Genomic DNA, 19,856 nt, shown 5'->3' on the forward strand with positions numbered 1-19,856 from the left:
CAAATATACACTCTTTTCTTACATGTCAATGATCTCCCTTTTGATATAGTTCTTGAACCTGTAATAATACCTTGATATCGGCGATGCAAAATTAATATTTTCCACCATTCATAAAAATTTAATGAAATATTTCAAGAAACTAGCTTCAGGCATCCGTATTCCGTCTGTCTGCCTGAAGTATATATGACTTAAAGTCCTACCTTGACGCACACCTTGTCATAGAGCTAGGTCTTGTGTTGGAAGAGGACCTTGAGGAAGACCTAGAGGACGAAGACTCATCCCAAGGTCTTGCTGAGGACCTTCCGCTCTTTGGCGTTTTCTTGTCCCTTTGGGATCCGGCTGAATTGGACTGGCTGCGGCTACTTTTCGGTCGCAACATTTGCAAGTGTCTTTTTCTATCCCTTCGTTGAACGTGAGGTTATGACATATCCCGTATCCCATGTAACGAACGATGACTGCCTTATAACCGCCTTTCATAAGATTAGCAACGTAATGTTAGTCTATCATAGAAGTTTCCGATTCTCGACAGAATTTGTCTCCTGATGTGGCATGGGTTGTGATACTAAATTTGAAAAGGTGACATTGGAGATCAGTCTTTGTGATATAAGTTTCAAGTATGCACACTGTATAACATAAAAAATATTATTGCTCGTCCATACTGTATCACAGGACGAAGTCAAAGTCCACAATCAAAGGTCTAATCTATTTCAACGAGTGAATACAGATACAACGTGATACAATATGCATCTGTATCTTTATGGCATGGCACATTATCCTCTTCTGTGTAACAAGTTGATATCAGGATTAATGTATAAATCCATGAAACAAGAATCGTCTAGACAAAACCCGCTCATGTAGTCTGTATGATGGTCGCATCCTCATACCCGGCTACGCCACAAACCTGACGTTTGATATAGTTATGATATATTGCCCTTGTGGTAAAGTATGTCTTGAAGATCGGCCGACCGTATAAAAGTTTATCCTTTATCGAAGTCCACGACATGAAACAAAAGTTAATCCTCGTCTCGTCGTGGTCTTTCACATTGGTCCAACTGTCATCGAGTGAGATCGTCCTGGAGATCGTCAACACAGGTGACAACACGCCACTCTTCCAGGATACGCGTTTCTCCAGGCTGTGAAGCAATTACAGCATTGGGACCTATCAGTTACCCACCCAACCTCCAACCCTGGCCTGATCACGTCGCTACGGTACAGTTACATCATTACTGTATGCGATGTTTACCCATATACAATTACACGGGACATTCCACCCTATCCACATTCATGAGCTAGGTGAGCTCATTTACCTTCATCACAATAGTCAACAGTCGTTAGGGATGCATGTATACACACATTACCTATTGTTGACGGATAAAAGTTGTACTTATGAAGTTGAATGCTCAAGCTGACAATGAGGGGCAGTGATAAAGTGAACATACATCGATGCTTCCGAACACAAAGGATAAAGATGATGGATGGATGTTTTAGCTTTCCACATATGACTTTAATGTGTACAGGAAGGAAGCTTTTAATGTTTCGCGATTAACGGCTTTGAGAAATGTTAAATGATAAAAACATATTATTAAGTTGGAGATTTTACTACGCCGTGTAACTTAAAATCCTATGTTCCATCAAATGTGTCAAATCCACTTTTCTGACACGTGTTAATACACTTTACTGTGACTGTCAATCCACTTTACCGTCACTGTGTCAATCCACTTTGCTGTCCCTGTTTTCAATCAAATTTTCTGACACGTGTCCATCCACCTTCTGTCACGGTATCAATCCACTTTACTGTCACTGTGTCAGTCTACTTTCTGTCACTGTGTCAATCCACTTTACAGGCACTGTGTCCATCCACTTTACTATCACTGTGTCAATCCCATTTACTGTCACTGTGTCAATCCAATTTACTGTCACAGTGTCAATCCAAGTACCTGTCACTGTGCCAATCCTTTTTTTCTGACACGTGTCAATCCACTATATTGTCACTGGCAGTCCACCTTCTGTCATCGCGCAAATTCACTTTGCTCAAAGCCTCTTTTAAGATGTTTCAAACGGATACCACCCTGGTGTTATCGTGTAATCCGTTCTGTTTTATGACCTGAAACGTAGCTTCAACTCAGCAGTTTGGCTTCAAATATGTTCCCAAAGTGGTGAAGACTTCAAGGTGTATCCCAAAATCAATTCACCAAACATTCCACGAGCCCTTTGATGCCGAGAGTTGCCCCTTTTCTGGAAGATAATGCCAGTCCGCCTTTGGGTGCACCCACTGGGTACAACATTAGAACAGTGAAGTATAAATCTCTCACTTAACGGGTCAAATTAAAGTATCACAAACCAAGGAAGTTCACGGACCTCTCAGCGTTTGTTCAAACAGCTTGTGATGACTCTTCCTTGTTTACTTTACCATTATGAAGTCATACTCCACTTCTGTTATCAGAAGTGTCCGAATCATCGTCCCCGCTACGCTAGTCCAGTCTCCCCTCGTGGTATAGATGTTTGTCATCACTGTCCGTAATCGCAGAAGATAGCAAACTGTCTATATAAAGCTTGGGCGGTTTGATTTAGGTACATTCCTTGTTCGTTTTCACCACTCCAGTTTATTCCCTATTTATACCAACTGGTAACAGAGGCATTCACGTGATGACCCTGGCTGATGACTGAATAGACATGTGTTCTGTTGATTGAGTTGTGTTTTTGTAATGCAGAACCTAATGTAATTGAGATCAGAACTGATGTTAGAAAAATATGAACATGTCATGTTTAACAGAAGTTACTTACATCCTCATTCCTGTCTTCAACGTGCAAGAAGACCCACATAGTCCAGATTTCGCCCCCAAACCCTACTGTCGAAAATGGGAAATCACGAAAACATCTAAGTACTTTGATTGAGGTGTGAGGTGAAATGGGGTTTAACGTCGCGTCCAAGATTATTGCACTTATAAAGCGACGTGCATGTACGTGTGTGTGTTTGTGTGGCTGCTTGTTCTAGTCCGGAACTGATGCCGATTTTTAGTGCTAGCTCGCTGAGATACCATGCCGCAGTTTAACATGAATATCCAAATCAGACACAGTATACGGTCTCCGAGCCGACCAGTCCTTGTTTTAGCCCCTTAATGCCGAGCGCCAGACAGGGTAACAACAAGTACCATCTTTTGGTATGACGCGGCCGGGGATCGAACCCCGGACCTTCCGCTCTCCGGGCGGACGCTATACCACTAGACAACGGAGGCGGTCTGATTGAAGTGTGAGTGCGTGAGTGAGCGAATATGATTTTACGTCGACTTAAGCAATATTCCAGCAATATCAAGGCGGTGTACATCAGGGTACAGTTGTACAAAACAACCTTAACGCTATGTCTGTCCAACGTCCATGTTAAGGTATGGCAGTTACGATCACCTTAGGGCTAAGGTCGCTATGTACTCTGATAAGTAGTCGATAAATGTGCGTTGTTGTACGTCACAGTTAGAAATATTCCACCTATATCAGTGAGTGGTAGAGCAACGATCCTCGCTGTCGGGTACAAAGACAGACTCACCTTATTCTCCATGCACGCACGCATGGACGGAGACACGCACACGCACACGCACACGCACACGCACACGGACACACACGTTGTAACCGGTCTAGAACGTCATTTTAATCGGATATTACGGAAGGGACGAGGAGATAGGCTGGTCACACTATGTGATCTGGAATATTGCGTATCATTGTACCCCGATGACGAGAGTCGTCATTCACTCTATCAACCCCTGGTCTGACTGCTTGTCTGCTGCGGCGTAAAACAACACTCACTCGTTAACATTCACATACACGTGACGCATTGACAGGAACTGCCCTCGTCCTCAGTGACAGTGACTCTGCAATAGAACTACTCCATGCATCCATGGCTATCGTGTAACGTGTTTATGTACTGCAGTCGCGAATATAAAATGGGAAATAATTTTCAACACATTGAGGAGTGGTGTTTTGATTAATACAGTTTGTCATTTTCTCGTTCATTCATCTTTTATTGATTATTCGATATCGATCAGTGATATCGCAATCACTCCTTCAATAAAGTCATGAATATAAAGTAGATCGTTCTTACAACAATTACAAATTCTTTCTTTATGTGGTCTGAAATTGATATCCGCGAACGGAAGCGAGCAAACAATATCGACAGTGCCTAACCAACACCTTCTGTCAAGATGACAATCAGCGTCTGTAGAAATCTAGGAAGAGTCATGATGTATTCCCAGTCAACAACAATGCAGCTCCTATTACTCATTGTACAGTGATGTATTTTATCTGTACCATATGCCATCATACACGATGAAAACTGAAATTTGAAATGAACTTGTCAGCCCGTGACAAGTGACAATAACTTTGAAAAAATGATTTTTCAAATGGAAAGCACAAAGGGAATAAAACTATCAATCGAGTGGGATGGTTAAGCACACTACCTGCTTGACTAAAGCACCCGACATAATATATATACAGCATATGGAGGGGCATGGTCAACCTGACGTTACCTGACGTTACGTGTCCGGCTATTTTGAAAACGCAGGGGGCGGCGTGTGTGTGTGTGTGTGTGTGTCTGAGAGAGAGAGACAGTGTGTGTGTGTGTGTGTGTGTGTGTGTGTGTGTGTGTGTGTGTGTGTGTGTGTGTGTGTGTGTGTGTGTGTGTGTGTGTGTGTGTGTGGTGATCAATAAATATAATACTAGATACATGATGCAAACAAAATGTTTTTGGAAGCCAAAAAATAGTCGTTTTTTTCTGTTGAATTGAAACACGTCAGGTAAAGATTCAGTTATATATACTTAGTATACATCAACATGATTGTTTCAAACAGGATGTAGGGGGTTGCATCCCTGCCCCCTCCTTTGTATTCGAGCATGAATACCTCGCGCACACCTTGGTGTAACGGTATCACTGATGAAAGCATTCAAAACCATATCAACCGAGAAATGACACTGGTCGACACTAGAAAAACAAAGGGAACACTATCTTCCCTTGTTTGAGTTCGTGCAGTAAGGGGCTAACGCTTTCTTTATGGTGCAATTTACTCGCGAACGTGTTACCGTTGTTTACAGCGCGCAATAACCCCGTGTGCAAACAACACAGACCATTGTACAACTATCAACACGGGACAATTTATACGTGTTGGAAGATTTGAAACGTCGAAAGTTGATCTGACTTCAAAAAGAATAAACGCATTGTGTCCTGCTGGTTGCAGTTTATAACAGTAGTCTTTTCAGCAGCTGTTATAGGAACATAGTGTCGTGTATATCAATACAGTTACGGTAAAAAGGACACGTCTTTAGCGTGGGAAGCATGATGATATGGGGTAAAATAGTATCATTGCATATGGTGGGCAGTTCAAAGTAAGCGGCAAACTGTTATCAAAGCAATTACTTGCATAAAATATTGAATAGTTACACAGGTATTTGCTGAGAATGTCGTCAAAGTTACTGGTCAGGATATCTAACAATGCACAGGTCATATGGAAGGTGCCATTTAATTTCCGTGTGTGTGTGTGTGTGTGTGTGTGTGTGTGTGTGTCTAAATAATGATCAAGTCCCCATTTAATTGAGAAAAAAATACATATGACTGACTGATACTGTAGCGTAACAAACAATGCGCCTCTTTCTTGTTTTGCTTGTGTGTGTACTCATACATCGAGAAGTTACATTTTGCTAAAATATAAAAATTGATCGCCAGTTTGTGTAAGAAGAAGCAAATGAGCTCCTTAGAATTAAACAAAAACTTCTGATATCAAATATGCTGATTTTCACGCCGCCCCAGGTATATTTGGTCAACAGGCACAAGACAATAGTATCGTAAATACATTCTTTAACTACGTACCATCAAACTAACTGTTATAACACTTAAAACATCGAGCTTGTACACGGCGTTACGAGCAGATGACGCGCGCTGCATCTTAATAGTTTCAAAGGTAGTATCCGTCCGGTTGACATTGAAATTGTGACGGCCGATGTAAAACATGAGACAAAAAGAGGCAAAGAACAAGACGCCATGCGCAAGTAAGAATTAATCTATATGGCATTTAGAATCTAAACGTAATAAATAATCTTTCCTATGAACTCCCTGAAATATTATAATATAAAAGTCGTTCATCTGGTCTCATGTGTAATATATTTTAAATCAATTATATTTTATCCACTAAACTTAAAAAATACAGCGTTGTTCCCTTGACACCCAGATCATATATTAATTTTAAACTTTCTTTGAAAATATAATCTACTAATCTTCACTGTCGCAGTAAATCTAATTGACAGTTCACACTAACTTATACCTCACTTATTTATTTCAGAAAAAGTGACACAATAAATTTACTCTTTTTAAAAAAAAAGAATAACGTTTGACTCTTCTCCAATGTTGCCACAAAATGATAAATTTACCATGACGTTTGATGTGGCATTCGCCGAAATCCGAGTCGCAAACAGATAAAGCAGTACAAATATATTTAACGATTTCAGAAAAAAATGCACCCCTTTCTTTAAGAATTAATATACCTGCGTTCAGAAAAGTAACCTCAGTGATCCCGCGTACCCATAATACTGTCTTCTTACGAAGCAGGGGATTATCGCGTCACCTGCTTGTCTGTTGAAGTCATTGATCTCTATTTACTCCAAATTCAACCCCTTCCAACGAGACAGCAACCTGTCATTTATCAGACCAGCTGACCGGTGACGAAAGTGAGTGTATATTAACATATAATTAATGTTCGATTTGTGATACACGTTAGACTGGCTGTTTGAAATCGACATGATATCGACACAGCCGCTGGGGTGCGTTGAGGTTAATTACTTAGTGTCGAGATAATACGGTTGTTGTGATAACTTGCGACGGGTTCAAGCCTTCAAACCTTCATCCTCATATAAAGTGTACAATGCCTTTGACATGCATAAGAGTGAGTGAGTGAGTGAGTACGCAATATCAAGGCGGGAGACACCAGAAATGGGCTTCACACATTGTACCCATGTCGGGAATCGAACCCCAGCCTTCGGCCTGCCGAGCGAACACTTTAAAGGGGAAGTGTACACGCAAAAATCACTTTCTTTCTTTTTCTAATCAAAACGCAATTTTAGAATTAATTAGTATCTGTGTTTGAAAATATACACTCATTTTTTTCACAGTGAAAGTAGGAAGCTCACAATAGTGTGAAAATGATATGCCGTTATGAGGCCTTCGTTTTTCGAGCTAAACAGGCCTGAGTAATCCCCCTTAGATTATGACGTAATTGGTGCCAATTCAACTGGGTCCCTGTCTATTCTCAACGCAAAAGATATCAAGTACCAGTTTGCGGTAAAACAACATGGCCTACGACACACTCCGGCGCAGTGGTGACTCAGCATAACACTATGCTGGCTGGCATCTGAGACGCTAGAATCACACATCTAGACCTACACCACGTGAAGCGGCTCTAACAAAGCATGATGACGTCATAATGTTTATCAATTGGCACCAATGACGTCATATTGCAAGGGGCATAAGCCATGGTGTTTTTGTTGTGGAAATAGAACACTTGGTAAATGTGAAAAATATAAATCGTTTTAATGCGAAAAATATGTTAATTAATTGTGATATTTTTATATTTTTGTCTATGACACTTCTAGGTTAACACTTTTAATGTGGAAAAAGTACAAGAAAAATAGGTTAATTTCCGTGTGAACTTGCCCTTTAACCACTAGGCTACCTGACCGCCCTGACATGCAAAAGAATGGATACAAGGTGAAAAGGTGTTTCGCTGTAGCTCCCTCACACTCCACGTTGAGACTGGTAGATACGTTAATACTCCACGAGAGCAGAGATTGTGCAATAGTTGCAATCAAAGATATGTCGAGAATGAATATCATTTTGTATTAATTTGTAACGCTTATGATGAACTTCGTCTTCAGTATTTACCACAGAAGTATTTTGTACATCCTATTCTTGCTAAATTCAATATGCTTATGGCTGTAAACAATGAAACTGTTATTAGAAATGTTGCAACTTTTATATACCATGCTATGGATGTTAGACCCCAAACACTAAGCCTATAAATGTTAATGATGGACCAAATATTGTACCATGGGCCGCTGGCCTAAACATGTACATGAATAAAGAATTGAATTGAAAAGGGGTTTTGAGATAGTCATAGTTTCATGAAAATAATATTTTTCAAGAATTCTCAAAAAATTCCTTTTTTTTTAAACAACATCTGATCTGATCTGATGTAGGGTAAATAATATCACAGATCAGTGTTCCCTACACATTTTTTTTCAAAATGACAAATATGAAATGTTCTATGAAACTTAACACGGAGGCTTGAACACAACCCCAGTCCATATTGGTAAACCACACATACCCAGTACACAACTCGCCTCACGTCAACGCGTACGCCTAGCCTCTCTCGAGACGCCTTTTATGAACTTCGACGATACTGCTTGTAAAGGAATTATTATCAATCATGGGGACGTTTCCAACGTTGGCGTATTGGCCTTGGAATACAACAAACAAGGCTTCAACAATTATTTATCTGATCTGGGTAGACAAATGATTCAGACAATAACTGATCATTAAGAAAACAATCATCTAGAACAATACATATTCCACGAAAAGCACGCTCCATTACAACGTATGTTGACATACACACGTACAGCAAATCAATACTTTCCACTCAAAAAACAAACTTACCTCAATGAGTTTTTCCTCATATCGGTGGATGATTTGTGTATTCGTTATGTTTGACAATTGGTTACTTCATTAAATGCTTTTGTCAACTTTGCTCCAAATGTCATTAAATCTGAGAAATCACCACACCGTGTAGCCAAGAGATGTTAGGAATCCACACGTGATAGCACAACAAACAAGAAGCTATTAAAACCGCTTCAATGGTATCCGATTGTAACATCCAGACAGAACGCCAAGTAACGAAATGATAGTGGAAATGTACTAAAATCTAAACGAAAATCTCAGTTTTCCAGAATGCAAGACTCTGCATGTTGTCAGGTGATAAACACAAACCTCAGAACACCTCAATGCATCTAATTACGGGGTATAGACTTTCAATAGAGTAATTAAAGACCAGGAAAAGCTAAGCGGATTATACGAGGAGAAGGATTCGAGCAAGTCTTGTTGTGGCTCGAAGACTAAGAGGTCGTTGTAGAGAGGTGTTTACTTGCGTATGTAGTTGCTGTTTTTCACGATTATAACCTGGCAGAGTTTATCCATCCGTTGAATAAAGAAACTGTTTTAACCGATATAGATCAAGATCTTATGTTAAACGTGTTCATTAAAAAGACTGCTTTTATGAATTTGTCACAAGCAGAAAGATTTTGTAATATTTCATGACTACAACAAATATGATATACAAGTGAATTTGACAAAATATATAAAATAACAACTTTTAACAACGTACCATCAAACTAATTGTAATAACACTTAATTCGTCATAGCCGATACATTTTGAAAATGGCGTTACGACAAGAAGGCGACAATCGTTGCATCTTAATACATGTGTCAAAAGGTGAGATATAAAGAAGATGCTTGTGTTAAATGTGTTGATAAAATGGACAGATTTTTATGAATTTTGAAGCAGAAAGATTATTTAAAATATTTCACGACTTGAACATATGTAATTAACACTTTTATACACGATCTGCTTTTAAGTAGTAGAAAGCACCTTGTATATTGTTAAGTGTTTACATAATGTGGTAATCAACTGTGTCTTAACTGTCTCTTATTCATTTTTGGGAATGGTTCTGTACATGTGTATGCATTATTTACTATGATCAAATGTTGCACAGAAGTGAGAGGTAAATAGAGTACTCGGTCTACCACAAAGAGTAAGGACACCTAAGGGCCCCCACAGATCAGAGATGGATGTGGTTAGTGGATTACTAAAAGCAAATAAAACACGTGTCTGTCCACGATTTGTACCAGACTGATCTGTGTAGCAAGTTTCATCTAGAAATATTCCACGGATTTGGAGTTCTGCCCCGGAAACGGAAAACAGACGGACGACGGACGAACATTTTGATTCATTCAAACCATGGGGATAGACATGTACGTTAGGCGGCGTTGTGTCTAGTCGGTCCCTTCTGTCAACATACTGCACAATAAATCATAGCACGGTGTTCTAGATTAAAGGAAAATATTCTCACTGTAAAAACAAGCGACAATTTCAACTTGAAAATGTACTTTGTTTTAGCTGCAAATACTGATTTCACAAACAAAGTATTAATTTATCAAGGTATTCATATATGTTTTGAGACATGTACTGAGCAAATTGTTAACGTAATCAGACTTGAATAGATTGTCATCAGAAACTTGCCAATGAAATCCAGATGCACACTCGTATTTAGGTAACACGTTTATCTTGGCCAATAAATATTATTTGACATTATTTTGTCTCCATTATTCCTTCTTTACCTAAACTACATAACCTTTCAGTTTAAAACGTTTTAAGATGTTTATAAGCGGTCAAACATTGAAGTAACATCTTTATTATTTATACTGTTTAAGTTATTTGAACGACCCTATACGTGTTCAAATTGTGTGTAGTTCATGTATATTTTACATGTACCAGTACGTGTGACACTCTAATAAAACACTACTACTAGTACTAGTACTGGTATTAGTAGTACGACAACGTCAAAGAATCACAGTACTCGTGATTTGTTTATACGCATGTGAATATGTGAACATGACTAGGACCCTGGTGGGTTAGTACACTGGGAGCGAGATACTGGCCCCCCGCAGTGTGGGAGACTCATGTCTGTACACCGACTGGCAGGAGTCGTCCGTGTAGTTGCCACGTATTCGTACACAGTGGTTTCTTTGTCTGCTTCTTGTGTAACGCCGCACTCAGCAATGTTCCAGCCGTTTGACGGCGGTGTGTAAATAATCGAGTCTAGACCAGACAATCAAGTGATTGACATCATGAGCATCGATCCACGCAATTGTGATGGGAGTACACGCAATCATCCAAGTCACTGTGCCTGACCACCGAATCCATTTAGTCTCCTCTTATATACACAGGTTGCTGGGGACCTATATTCTTACCTAAAATAACCACGAGTGTATACGACGGGTGAGTGAGTGAGTGAGTGAGTGAGTGAGTTTAATACTGCGTTGAACAGTACATCACTACATCACCGCGTGTTAGTTGAAGGTCTTAGGAAAGCCAACCCCGACACAGGTATAAGATGGTTACTACTTCGGTGAAACCCACGAGCTCGCCCAAAGATCATGATCAATGACAATATGGGATTCGAAACCTAGATCAGCAAATCCCGGCGCGGCTAAGGGACGCTACTCTGCACAGAAATTGCAAAGCAGTAGACGATTGATATTGATATGGTAAATACAATCGAAACTCGATATTCCTAACTGAAATCGATACTAGTGATCGGAAACTGATTTAACAATCGATTTATTGACTTTAAGTGCTTACCAATAGCAATATACCGATATTTCGATTTATCGTGACACCCCTAATTAATGGCATATTATCTACCAGACTTGCACGCGACGTTCAGCATCTACCATGTTCTGTTCATGCAGTTAACATAACATGACGAGTTGCTACTGATTCTTGTCATTATGTCTCAAGGTTTCAGCCATGGCTACAGCACAGAGTGAAGATGGTTTATTATATTCAAACGCAACGAAATAATGACATTATTATTCATTTTCATACTTTGGTATTATTTTAGTACAATACTATTTTTTTTTATAAGAATTACTTTTCAACACGAGTAATTCTTTTTTACACGCTGTCCGACGTTTCAAATGTCAGAAATAAGAATAATCAATATGTTTCAGTCTTGAGGAACAATATCCCAGATTAACAGCAAACTACAGCTAATCCTGTCCAGTCTCGGTGACCATGGAACATATTTCGAGATATCAGTAGTATGGCCGAATTCGAAGTACCAATTATAGGTCATGGCACTCACCATTTAGATATATACTAATCTAATACGATATATGCAGACAATGGAATTAATGAGGTAAGACTGTTTGATAAGTCATAGTACTTACTGGTCCTTCTTGCCACTGTTATTTGACGATGTGGACTTTGGCCTTTCGTCTATGGTTGACAGAGAGAGGCTGCTTTTTGGTGCTCGACGACTCGACATGGTTTGGATGAAATAATCCCAGAGCCCTTCGCAGTTATTTAATGTTACCACCCAGTTCCATTTCTAACACGGTATCCATAAGGGCATGCAATCTCTGACCACACATTTGACAAGGATTTTGTATGTTATCACATAAATTGCCACCAGTCAAGTATCCGGTGTTAAGGAAGCCAAATTACTTCCATGTAATTCAGTCCCTCAGTTGGGATCACCAGACGTAATATAGGAGTTAACAAAATAATTCCATAGCTCATAGCCTCAGTCAAGTGGTGTCGGACGTAGCAACGCAGGTGGGTGATCTCCCCACTGGGCCTTGGAGCACGTGCCCCGTACGAACTACCCTGTCCCAAGAGGTTTTCAATAGTCAGTGCAAGATTAATTATTCCCTTGTCAACCCCTTTAAAATATCCGTAGATGACAGTAGTTCACCCTGAGCAATGTATGTAGTCATTGTAATCGAACTGATTCAAGAAGGCTGCTTTCAGACATAGATATTTATGTGTTAGTCGTGTCCTTGTGTGTTGACGATACTGTACTATTTCACGTCGATCAATCAAAAACATTGCCAATAAACCTGACTTGAATACTATGACCGTCTCGTAGGTCTTATACAAGGGAATAGCATTGATCTTTGGCGTATATAGGATTTGAGGTACTCTTAATCGCCTTATAACTCTTTCCTGGGTCAGATAATGGCCGCTTCATACGGGCCTCGGATTAATCACCCGGATATTCAAAATGGCGAGCGGCGAATGCATTCTCTGGCATACCTTGCTCATTAAGATTGTAACGACATCCAATCCGTGTGGTAAATCCCGTGAGATTTTCCGAAAAATGGAGCGGGTAATCGAGACGGCTTTGATCTGCCAGGTGAATTTGATGCAGAACGTCAAGGAGGGAACTGACCTTTCTAAGCCGAGTTGAGTAATTACTCCGCGCTTGAAAGACAAAGCCGAGTGGATTGTAAGCATGACTGAGTGACATTAAGTAGACATATTGAGAACACGTTAAAAATACTTTTAATGTAAACGGGATTTTCTCCTCTTGTATTATCATCTGAAGGCGGGATAGCCTAGTGGTTAGCGTTCACTCGTCACGCCGAAGGTATTGGTTCGATTCCCACATGGGATCCATGTGTAAACCCTATTTATAGTGTCCACAAAGTGATATTTCTGGTATATTGCTAAATAAGGCGCAATATCATACTAACTCAATCCCTCACTCACCAAAAATGTCCCTCAAAACAATTTAAAGAACACCCACAATTGGAATACTGTGTTCGCCGCCAGCCATGACAGATTAACTTTTGTCATATGAAAACAACCGGGTGTTCTTTTCTTAGTCTTTTCTGTAGTATACTTACATAAATGGACCCGTGAAGATCCGGGTTAGAACAGGTCTTCAGCAACCCATGCTTGCCGTATAAGGCGACTAAAGGGATCGGGTGGTCAGGCTCGCTGACTTGGTTGATGCATGTCATCGTATCCCAATTTCGTGGATCGATGCGCATGATGTCAATCACTGGATTGTCTGGTCCAGATCCGATTATTTACAGACCGCCATCATAAAGCATGAGTGCGGCGTCAAACAACAAACAAACATATCCAAATGGGATTAGGGACAAATAGAACAGTATTTCATTTATATCACAGTGTGTCAGTTTAATTTTAGGAAGAAAGCCCTAAAGTGACGGGGACGATTACCCCTGAAGTAACATTTGTGAAACCCACATTTGTGAAACCCATGAGCACGGACATGGTACAAATTATTATTATATTTTATTATACATTTATATACCGCAAGTATCCAGGTACTAGTATCTGCGGGGCGGTCGGGGAGCCTAGTGGTTAAAGCATTCGCTCGTCATGCCGAAGCCCCGGGTTCGATTCCCGACATGGGTACAATGTTTGAAGCCCATTTCTGGTGTCCCCTGCCGTGATGTTGCTGGAATATTGCTAAAAACGGCGTAAAACCATACTCACTTACTGACTAGTATCTGCGCAAATGCGATTATATTTGTCCCCCGACCAGTGGTTAGCATTCCAGTTAGCCTTCTCAACTGTCTGGGGAGCTAGGATACATCTGGGCGCTAGAAGGTTTTTACGCCCCATCACACATCGGGTACCCATTCCCAGCTTGGTGAACAGGCACATTTGAACTAAGTCACTTGCCCAGGGTGACACCACACGTTTTGACACTTGTTTTTGGGTGTCTGTGCGTATTCGTTTTCCCACCATCTGGACATCTACCATCGGACGAGTGGGTTCTTTTGAGAGCACAGGCTAGTGACAACACTGTAAACACCCGTAAACATTGTTGGTCCCAAGGCAGAATTACATCCCGGTCACCAGCGGGATACGATCTCAGCACTAGCTTTTGACCGCTTGCCCACTCCGCCCCAAACAAAACCACCATCACTTGTAAACATAGTACGTATCCGACAAATCACATCACTCAATCGCTATTTCAATACACAGTCGACATACTTCAAAATGGCTGTCCCCAGTTCGTCAGAAGAAATAAACCACAACTGTAGGGATTTCAAAATTACGTTGAAGAAACACTATGTTACAGTATACATAATATAATATGATATAATATAATATAATATAATATAATATAATATAATATAATATAATATAATATAATATAATATAATATAATATAATATAATATAATATATATGCCTGTTCACCAAGCTGGGAATGGGTACATAGACTTGCACAAGTCTCTAACACAATACTTATTAGTTTAAATCATAATATCTAGATTAATAAATTATAAGAACAAGTTGTCCCTATAAGAGACTGGAGTACTGTCGACATATCTAGACTTGCCTATTTGGGGGATAGAATTACTACACATCCACTGATATTTCTTTCAGTAGAGCCTTTGAGCAAGGCTAATCAGTACACTGCGTGTATCCCTCCCGCTTTACCCACACACTGTGCCCCCTCACTATTAAATTGATCATGTCCTCAGCTAGATCGGAGAAGCATACACGACTTTATACTTCTATCAGTCGGAAGGCTAATAGCTCAAAGTGATTTATTGAAATGACACATTTTGTTTGTCTGCACCTAATCTATCATGCCGGGCTCGTAGGTCTGTATTATAATCAATGTCGTCAATAAATGTCCTTATATGGAGTTTCATATGTAACCATGCATGTAATCAATCTCAATTTAGTTTCTGCCTTTCTCGTGTTTTGATTATTTTTATTGGTTTGTTTTTTGCAATATTCAGGCTATATGACGGCGGCCTATAAACCATACAATCTGGACCAGATAATACTATGATTGATATTATGAATAACAATCCACAGTCGGGGTTACAATTGGTCCCCAGTGATAAAGGGATTCGTCGCACAAAGAGATCTTAGCGCTAAGGCTATCGTAAACCCTATTCTTAAACACTGTTTGTTTGTTTGTTGTTTAACGCCGCACTCATCAATATTTCAACTATATGACGGCGGTCTGTAAATATGTGAGTCTGGACCTGATAATCCAGTGATTATTATCATGAGCATCGATCCACGCATATTTAAACACTTACTTACGACAATCGTAACGCTCAGATCGCTTTGTGGAAAGGGGCATTGGTCGGTAGAGGCAACGTAATGAATTGGGTGGTCAGGTCCGAAGACGTGGTTGACTGCGTGCTAGCATACCCCGACGGGGTGGACCGTTGCTGGTAATATCAATCACTGGATCGTCTGGTCCAGAATCGATTACGTGTATAGACAGGCCAACGTCATATTGCTGGACTATTGCTCGACTATTTTATCCTAAAATCCTGTATGTAGTATAAGTGGACTATATTTAGGGTCGGTTGGTGATAATGACTGACTATATGGCATCTTACACCGACAGGATGGATATTTGTTAATACTATCAGACCCGTAAAGATCCGGGGTAGGATAGGTCTTCAGCAACCCATGCTTGCCGTAAAAGGTGACTATGCTTGTCGTAAGAGGCGATCAACGGGATCGGGTGGTCAGTTTAGCTGACTTGGTTGATGCATGTCATCGTTTCCCAATTATGTCCATCGATGCTCATGATATCAATCACTGGATTGTCTTGTCCAGACTCGATTATTTACAGACCGCCGTCATATAGCTGGAATATTGCTGAGTGTGGCGTTAAACAACAAATACACAAACAAAGAATAAACTTACTCAACCATATGCCAGATTTAACAAAGAGAAAGTGACCGTACATTATCAAATTATTAGTAGTCTTGGGGTGGCTTGGTGTTCTATATGCACACAGATAAAACAGATTCTACTGTACAATTTTGTAAGTTAAAAAACGCCACTGAACATGTGAGAATATCTGCGTTATTATAGCATTCTAACATGACGTTTGTAAGGTGACGTAACATGACCTTTGTAAGATGACGTTACCTGACGTTTGTTGGGTTATGACAAGACGAGAGGAATGTGTTGTATGCTGAAGAGAAACATTGTTTTTTTCCCAGCTGACATTGTCATTGATTCCGTCCCGCTAGGTGATTATACTAACGCTTCAAGCACCTTGGTGTACCGCTCAATGGTCTGCTCAACCTGTGCCTTGTCGTGTGCTAGGACAATCATATATTAATGTGTTGTTAATGTACTGATTAACGAATTCACTGTCGTATCTAAAGCACAACACATTTCACATTTTCCGTGAAATACACGTGTATCACATATTCTTGTGAAATGTACTGTCTGCATTATACGTATCGGGATTATGTCGGCAACGTGATCCAATGGCGATCTCTCATTAGAAAAGAGATTTTTATCTTTAACCCACAAAAAACTGAAGACTACACCTGCAGGGGCCATGAATTGAGTGAATCGTGAATTAAGTGAAAGAAAATGTCTTATCATTGAGAAAAAAGTCTACGTCCATGAAACAGTAATCCAACCCTTTGCATTTCATGATATGACATATGAGTGAGTGAGTGAGTTGGGTTTAACGCCGCTTTTAACAGTATTCCAGTTATATCACGGCGTGTCTGCTTAATGTGGGAGGAAAGCCCGAAGTGATGCAGGTCTCAGACGTTTACCACTTCGGTGAAACCCGCGAGCACGGGTATGGTGCTGACAAACCTAGAAACATAATCGGGGCGAACCGGGATTCGAACCCACAATCATAGGTTTCTGGCGTGCCCAAGGGACGCAACTCTGCACAGCGAATCGCGGCGCCTTAGACGACTGGGCCACCCGTGCCCCCGATATGACATATGAATGTCTAGGACACGATGAACCATACATTGGAGCAGCTCAATATGGTCAATACAATCAAATTAGCTTTTTACTATTTGATCGACTAAAAATTGAAACAATAAGTGATATATGTACATTAACATAGCGTAACTAGATCACATTTACATAAAAGAAGCAAAAAATGAATAAACCTTGCTCAACATTCAACCAATAGGAGTTCTCATGTTAACAGATCCAGCTACAAGCGTTTCCTCTCAGGACATAATATAATGTCCCCATTACATGACTCTTATCACCAGTTTAGTCTGGATGTCAGGAACTACCAGATCATTATCAGGAACTCTATGACCATTACGCCCAATTATTATATCACTTATCCCCATCATGTCGCCAGGGTCCACCCGAAGGTCAATTTGCAGGTGGTCAAGACGGCGCCTACCTGGGCGGTAATTGCCATGCATCCAGGTAAGGCTTATCGTTAAGCCTGTGTAACGGTACTTTGACTTACAACAAGCCACGTCAAAGCAACTCGAGACATTACTTGGTAATCATTTTCAAAAGACTCATAGACCTCGAGTCGTTTGATTACTGAGGGGATTTAAGGGGATTACGATAAGACCATGTCTACGTTCGCCCGGCACGATATAATAATTAAAACCTTAAGATGCGATGATAGAAATGGACGCAGGGAATTGGGCTTCCTGATTTTGAGTCGTGATGGATATTGATCGCAGTAACCTGCGTTGAAAGTGCTGATTCACATATTGTGTCTAGAACATATATTAGGGATGAGGTGAAATGGCCAGGATACATCGACGTGCATGCACGTCTGTGATATATATATATATGTGTGTGTGTGTGTGTGTGTGTGTGTGTGTGTGTGTGTGTGTGTGTGTTTGTGTGGCTGCTTGTACTAGTTAGAACTAATGCCAATTTTATAGTGCTAGCCCACGGAGATACCATACCGAAGTGAAACATGAATACTCCACATGAATACCAGACACAGTGTACTGACTCCGAGCCGACCAGTCCTTTTTTGGCCCCTTAATGCCGAGCACTGTAGTTAGTGAGTGTAACGCCGCTTTGAGAACTGGTACGGTTATATCACGGTGTGTTATCTTATTCATCATAAGGAATAATGTGAGATTCTTTACATCACATCTGGAGACGCAGTCCGGTTATCGTACTGGAAAATTATTATTGGAACGAATAGGAATTGTATCCGGGATTCGAACACACGATCAGCGGATCCTTGGACGAGTAAGGAACACAACTCTGCACATAAATTTACCCCGCGTTTGACCACGTTATCCCGGGAAAGCCAGCATAATAATTTACAATGGAGATGACTGATACGTCCTACAGCAAAGATGATATTCATAAAATGAATCATACATCATGGAACGAATATGAAATAAGATAGCCTTGATACAAATGCGGTTTGACAGCATCATACGAGTGTTTTTTTGATTGCTCTGAATAAATCACAAAAAACAAACACATTTTTTTTAATTCCACGTCATCATAAAGCTTAAAATCTAACAAACCAAGCACAACGTCCAGTGCTGTCAGAATTGTGGTAATCATCGCCGTGAAATCAATGTTCCTAACAGACATGTTAGGCCTTGTAAATTATTCATTCCAATTAAATTTTACCTGGCGGTTAACTGGCACTGTCTTAGGATAAAGGCCAGTTTATGGTCCGAAACACGAAAGAAGTTTTTGTGAAGAATATCAAATGAGATGTTCTCGTGTTACGGGACCATATCAGGCTGATATGGGGAGATTGTCAGAACAAGCATGTTCTCGTTTATTCTCGACTTCCATTCGCGACCAACTCGCTTCATTCCGGGACAAGCAAAATGGTGCTTGTAGGTTGCGGAAAGTTGCGAATGGCTTTCATCGTCGCCCTTGACTGGCCGGAATGACACGAGTGTTATCGGTAAAGGAAACTTTGAAAGCAGACTGGAAAATGCTTTAATTTTTCATTCAGGAATTACTGTGCCTCCAGCTTTAAGTGGTTTATCACTAAAATAATTTACATGTATCTCAGCTAAATGCTAGTAACTGTTATAACCTTTACGAAAACGTCAGGGACGCAACCTTTGATGGTCAGTTTCAAGTACATGACGTTGTAATGTATGTTTGTATGTTCAATCCAGTGACTGACATCCTGAACATCGATCCTCGCAAATGGGTATACGATGACATGCATCAACCAAGTCAGCAAGCCTGACCACCTGATCCCGTTAATCGCCTCTAACGACATTGGTTGCTGAAGACCTATTCTAACCCGGACCTTCACAGGAGCGGTGTATCGGGATCGAATTCATTCGAAAATCACGAACCTAAATAACCGTTACTTAGGTTGGTTGGTTGTTTAACGCCGCACTCAGCAATATTCCAGCTAAATGACGGCCGTCTGTAAATAATCGAGTCTGGACCAGACAACCCAGGGATTAACATCATGAGCATCGATCAACGCAATTGGGATCGATGACATGCATCA

General features: G+C 40.4%; 1 protein-coding gene across 4 annotated transcripts in view; it reads right to left on the minus strand.

Annotated features, from left to right (window-relative positions):
- LOC124110305 (androglobin-like) overlaps window positions 1-19,856 on the minus strand; it is a 156,123-nt gene that overhangs the window by 104,260 nt on the left and 32,007 nt on the right. The window contains exon 1 of one of the 4 annotated variants that reach the window (XM_046469568.2): window positions 12,038-12,408. The exons of 2 other annotated variants lie outside the window; for them this stretch is intronic. In XM_046469568.2, coding sequence (XP_046325524.2) covers window positions 12,038-12,135 — 98 coding nt within the window. In that variant the 5' untranslated portion in view covers window positions 12,136-12,408. Of the gene's footprint in view, window positions 1-200; window positions 2,556-12,037; window positions 12,409-19,856 lie in introns of those variants that run through there. One more of the 4 variants, XM_046469565.2, reaches the window with a different exon arrangement.

The sequence above is a fragment of the Haliotis rufescens genome, unplaced genomic scaffold (genome assembly GCF_023055435.1).
Source record: "Haliotis rufescens isolate VD_foot unplaced genomic scaffold, xgHalRufe1.0.p SCAF_5, whole genome shotgun sequence".
Taxonomy (NCBI): Eukaryota; Metazoa; Mollusca; class Gastropoda; order Lepetellida; family Haliotidae; genus Haliotis; species Haliotis rufescens.